Source organism: Equus asinus, chromosome 2 (genome assembly GCF_041296235.1).
Source record: "Equus asinus isolate D_3611 breed Donkey chromosome 2, EquAss-T2T_v2, whole genome shotgun sequence".
Taxonomy (NCBI): domain Eukaryota; kingdom Metazoa; phylum Chordata; class Mammalia; order Perissodactyla; family Equidae; genus Equus; species Equus asinus.
The window spans coordinates 182138103-182144102 of NC_091791.1; the positions used below are offsets into that span (position 1 = coordinate 182138103).

Here is a 6000-nt window from a genome sequence, read left to right on the forward strand (position 1 = left end):
GAAGGCGAGGAAGAGGAGTGGGGAGGAGGTCGTTGATGACTCTGGCAGGAACATCGTTGGAGTAGCAGTGGAGGCAGAGCTTTGAAGGGAAAGGGTTGTGGAGAAAATGTGAGGCAAAGAATTGGACTGTTCAAATGTTTCAAGAAATTCTTCAGGGGCGGGCCTGTGGCCGAGTGGTTAAATTTGCATGCTCCACTTCAGTGGCCCAGGGTTTTGCTGGTTCGGATCCTGGGCAAGGACATGGCTCCGCTCATCAGGCCATGCTGAGACGGCGTCCCACATAGCACAACCAGAGGGACCTAGAATATGCAACTATGTACTGGGGAGGTTTGGGGAGAAGAAAAGAAAAAAGAGGAAGATTGGCAACAGCTGTTAGCTCAGGGCCAATCTTTAAAAAAAACAAAAAACAAAAAACAAATTCTTCTGTGAAGAGAATTAGTGAAATGGGAGTAATAGCCAGAGTGAGGTAAGAAGTTCTTATTTTTTATTTTTTTAAATATGAGGAATATTGATTCATACTCCTGTGTTAATGAAAGGATCTAGAAGAAAGAGAGAAATTGTTGGTGTAGGAGAGAGTGGCGGGGATAATTAGGATCAAGATCTCTGAGAGTTTGATGAGGTTGAAGTGTGGAAGTTGCAGGGGTGGCCTCTGCAGGGAGCAGGACACTCTGTCCATTATGTCACGAGGGAAGGCAGAGACTTGGGGCACAATCGTATGGAGATTGGTAGATTTTGATGGTGGGCTTTGCTATGGACATATTTTCTCCATGGCAAACAAGTATCAGTTATCAGTTAAGAGTGAGCGTGGGCAGTTGAAAAGGGGGACAGGGTGGCTAGGAGTTTTGAAGAGAAAAGAGAAAATGTGAAACAATGTTTTTAGAGAGTGGTAGGGTGAACACACTAGGGAAGGGTCGTAGGATTACCAGACAGCATTAAGTTCTCATTTTAGGTTTGTGGGTAGGAATTTAAAGTGAGATCTTGACTCTATGCTGCTTTGCGCATAATTCTTTCCCTACCGGTTGAGTACTGCCTTGGGTCGCTCTACAACTGTTTCTCTGTGTCGATCTCTTATCTCCTCACTCCAATGAGACTGTAAGCTCTTTAGGGCCAGGAGTTATGCTCTTCCTTCTTCTCCCTACATTTCCTTACTCAGAACACCCAACTATACCCATGGCTTACTCCATGTCAGCCTGCACCTTTCTTCTGAGCTCGTAACTCATGTATACCACCAGTCACTAAAATTGGATATTTTATAAGTGCATTAGAGCCCAAACTGAGTTGATCTTTATAACCTCTACCCCTAGTCCAGCTCTTCTTGGTATAAACCCTTCCCCAATTCAAGATGTCATCTTCCATAAAGTCACCTGAGTAAAAAATCAGTGTCAGCTATAACTTTCTCTTCATCACCCTCCTTCATCTAATCCGTCATCTCATCTTATCAGTTTTGCTTCTTCATTTTTTCTCAAATATGTCCGCTCTATTCTGTTTCTACTGCTGTTGCCTTGGCTTGGCTTTTTTCTTCCCAAAGTCAGATCATAACCCTAACAGCTTGCTGACCCCTGTGATGAGCCTGGTTGACTTCAGTGGTGAAGCTAGATGGCGGGACAGAGAGTTATCAAAGGTTTGATTCTGTTAGGCGTGAAGGAGATTGTCGTAGCTCAGATCTCAGTGAACAGCTGGGAGGTTACTATTTTCCCAGGCTGACAATTGGGTCTATTGCCTCCAACTTCATCAAGCTCAGAGCACTCTCTGGCTAGGTCCTAGCAAGGTTTCTCCACATCACAGAGTTAGTTAATGAGATTAAGACAAATGCAATGCCCAGGGCAATTTTCTGTTTCCATGAATGTCTGAGATCCTCATGAGGGGGAGACCCTCGCCTTCTAAACTTGTCTTTAATAACTCTGTGGGCATCGTGTGCAAAACTTTTTGGTTAGATCCAAAGGTAGTTTGATCTTTAATTTTTTTTTTTTAGTATGGCTCTATTTCCTCCAAACTGGGGACACATAAGCTGGGCAAATATTTTACCTAAAAAGTGTCCAGTCCTCTGTCTTGATATCCTGGATGTGTAGGATTCACAGAGCACCCTCCCTCCAGAGACAAGCAGACTTCGAGAACAGTCATTCACCTGTGTGAGGGTGCTCTAGGGTCCCTCAGCAGATCCCGTAATCTCTAGAGGGTGAAAACATGTATGTGTTCTGGCTTCTTATAGCGTTAGTTAGTGACTTAATGATTTTTAACCACCTTTGGACGGGCTACGTGCATGCATCTTGAACTACAGGTGACTTTTAAAAAATAACTGGATCTGCTTTCTAATTAAGTATGGATATGAGAGTATTAGATCAAGTGTTAAAAAATCAGGGCCCTCCATTGTGGCAGGTGTCTCTGGCCTCTAATCGCGTCACCATTAATACTCCTATACTGCAAGGAATCCCGTTACATTTATAGGCGTTCATCTTCTAAGTCACGTGCTTTGGAAGCTATAATAGACAGTGAATGTTCAGAGTTAAGCACATTATTGTGTTTCACTGAGTGCTCTTCTCTTAGCTGAAGCACGCATTTGCTCCTACCTGATTGAAGTCATGCTTCTCTGATGTAGAATAGTGTGGCCTTTATTGATCGATCATTTATTGGCGAATTAAAATGAAGCCTAAATTACTTTTTGAAGAAAGCCTTGGCCCTGCTTGGAGTTACTCCCTTGCCTCATTTCTGACGATTGTGAGTCCAGCCTTCTGTTCAGGAGTAAATTCTCTTTGAGCTCTTCACAGAAGGATGTCAATTCTGCTGCCGTCTTAACAGATCCTTAAACTGCGCTTATCTGCAGCATAGAGTAGTTCTATCAGGGGAGAGATGGGTTATACAATCTTGATCTAATTGCCTCTCAAAAGGCAGAGGCAGCAAAGTTCATGGAGTGTTAACTGGGGGCTATGTTGTGTCTTCATCTGTAGACACTGAGAAAGAATGACTTATCAATAATAATTGATTGAGTCCTGTATTCTGGATATCGTTCTCAGTACTTTACATATTACCTCACTTGTCCTCAAAGCAACACTGGAAGTAGAGTTCTATTTGTTACCTCCATTCTACAGATGAGAAAACTGAGGCAAAAGGAGCTTTAGTTACTCACCTAAAGACAGATATTAAGTGGTAGAGCCAGGATTTGAACCCGGAAATCTGGCTTCTTGGTCTGGGCTCCTGGCCACCATGCTATCTGTGTTTCATTTCACCCATGATGGAAGTGAATTGAAGGCAAATCCCTGGGAAACATAGAGAAAAGTAGTTCAGTGGAGGAGACCGAGAGAAAATGATCAGAGAGGTCGGAGAAAAGCCAGGGAGACACCCTGTCCCAAGAACAGAGAGAGTTTTAAAAAGGAAGGAGAGATCAAGAGTGTCCATGCCACAGAGACGTCATGAAAGAAAAGAACTAGAAAATGTCCACGGGGCTTGATGACATCTGCAGACCTAACAAGAGCAGAACTCACAGAACAGGGGGAGGCGGGTGGAAGCAACACTGTGGTGTGTTGGAAAAAACCGAGTGGGAGGGACTTGGAGAGAACAAGCCATATTATTAAAAATGACCTTTCCTTTAAGGTAAGTTTTAAAGTAGGAGCCAAATTTTCATCCATCGTGGAGTTAGAGGAGAGATTGCTGCCTTGAGTAGTAGATGTTGAATCAGCATCTGCTGCTGTTTGCGGTGAAGGGTCAGTTTTTTAAAAAAAATTTCCGATAAGTTGTTGATTAATACATTGCTAAAACAATAAAAATGAGTTACTAGAAGTATGTTCATGTGCTGCCATGTCACAGCCACGTCAAAATGCTGTAGAAGTTACTGATAGTTCACTCTCAGTTTCTGTACTTACCTCTGGGCTGACCTGTAAGCAAATGATTCTCCAACCAAGACCCCAGTACTGGTCTACAGACCACACTTTGAAGGGTCCCTTCCAGCTCAGTGATGAGTAACGAATAATCTAGAGTCTTTGGTCTTCTTGACAAGCTATTTTTTTTCTCTCTCTTCCTTCTTCATAACTTTTCATAGTGTAACTGAGTTTTTATCCCTTTTCGGTATTGTTTAGAACCTTATTTTTAAAATTTATTTCTCTTGCTAGCACTTAGATACTCTGCTTTTACATGAAAAAAAATTAATTTTCTAGCATATTTTATCTTCTTGTTGGGAGCTTTTCTAATCCATATTCTACCTTTTTCTGGTGCAGTGCGGGATGTGGGATTGGAGGGGCGGGGAGTGGAGCGTGTCACCGCAGCAGGGAGGAGCGCCCTATCACTCACAGTATCTAGATTTGCTGACACACGGTGATAACGAAAAGCAGACCAACTCTTGGCAAGTTTTAATATCATATTTTGCGTTCTCTACAGACAACGCGCCTCCTTGTTGTCATTTGCCGGATGACATGCTTCCGCCGCCCCCTTGATACCTCGCTGGCCTTAATTTTAAATTAAGAGTAAAAGTACTTCAAATTGCTATACAGCTGCCAATTAAAATACATTCAAATTATCTTATCTTCACATTTACAGGCCAGTGACTACTTCTCAAAGGCTTTAAAATTTGATCCAGAAAATGAATATGCTACCATGAATCGAGCTATTGCAAATACAATATTAAAGAAATACAAAGAAGCAGAAGAAGATTTTGCAAATGTAGTTAAAAACTGCCCCTCTTGGGCTGCAGTATATTTTAACCGAGCACACTTGCACTGTTGCTTAAAGCAGTACGAGCTGGCTGAGGGAGACCTAACTGAAGGTGTGTGCTTTTTGTAATTGTTTGGGTAGGATTACAGTGCTTGAGGGGCTTATTTTAGATAACAAAAGATGAAAATGATCAGGTCTATTGGTCTGGATAAACTTACATAGGAATTAATGTTTTTATAGATCATATCTTTAATGTAATCAATATAAATTCCTTTATGCCATAACTTAAAGCATGGGTGAGCTGAGATATGAAAAATTATTGGGGAAACCATCCACAAACAATGCCAGCCTTTCAAAGAAAGACGTTGTGTTGTGTTTCCCCAACTTAGTTTTCTTAGATTCGATGTATTTAATTTGACTAAATAATTATGCACATTTGAAGAAAGATGTTTTCAAATAAGTAATACTAAAGTTCTTACGAAATTTTATTTTTTAAAAAATGAGACTGTTTTCCAGTGCCAGCATAAAACATGTCTTGAAATATTTTTCTTTTACAGCCCTGTCTTTGAAGCCTAACGATGCTCTGGTGTATAATCTTAGAGCAGAAGTTCGTGGCAAAATCGGGCTGATCGAGGACGCTATGGCTGACTATAACCGAGCGCTCGATCTGCAAGAATATGGCTCAGTGATATGATTGCATAGACTGGCTTCTGGCGTGGTTCACACAGCTCTTCTTCCAGAAATCAAGACTCATTTGTTGTTTAAAAGATGACACTATCTTCATTGTCGTATTCATTATATTTGTTATCTGTGTAACCCTTTAATACATTTTAACAATACATTTATGTTCTATATAAATTATAAAACTTTCAGATCATTTTCTGCATATTTTGAATAACTAAAAAATGAATTTCTTCATAAGCTGCAGAATTTAAGTGAGTATTTCTTAAGGAATATCAACACTTTAAACATTTTCTTTAAAGTAAAATAACTCCTTTTGAAATACTACTGCATGGTTGTAGAAGATGTGGCATCGACCTTTTCATCGATACCTACTCATAACATATTTAACAGTCTCCAGATTAAAAACAATAAATATGGAGCCCATGGCTATAGAAAGATCGAAGTCAAGTACATTTCCTCTCTCTTCCTTTAAACAATGTCTCTACAGGCCTGTATTCTTCCATCAGATAAACGTGCCATTTTCACGTGGTGCCTCCCTTCCAGGACAGCATCCAGGAACATTTCGAGCATCCCGTTTCCTTGAGATAGTTCCCTCCGCCGCTTCAATGCAAATTTCATAAACATATATAAAAAATCTGTACACACTTAAAATTAGTGCTTCGTAGAAGTTAGCAA

General features: G+C 40.8%; 1 protein-coding gene across 1 annotated transcript in view; it reads left to right on the forward strand.

Moving 5' to 3' along the window:
* TTC6 (tetratricopeptide repeat domain 6) overlaps positions 1 to 5755 on the forward strand; it is a 183417-nt gene extending 177662 nt beyond the window's left edge. Inside the window, exons 32-33 of the mRNA XM_070520038.1 lie at positions 4528 to 4753; positions 5199 to 5755. Coding sequence (XP_070376139.1) covers positions 4528 to 4753; positions 5199 to 5335 — 363 coding nt within the window. The 3' untranslated portion in view covers positions 5336 to 5755. The remainder of the gene's footprint in view (positions 1 to 4527; positions 4754 to 5198) is intronic.
* The last annotated feature ends 245 nt before the right edge of the window (positions 5756 to 6000 follow it).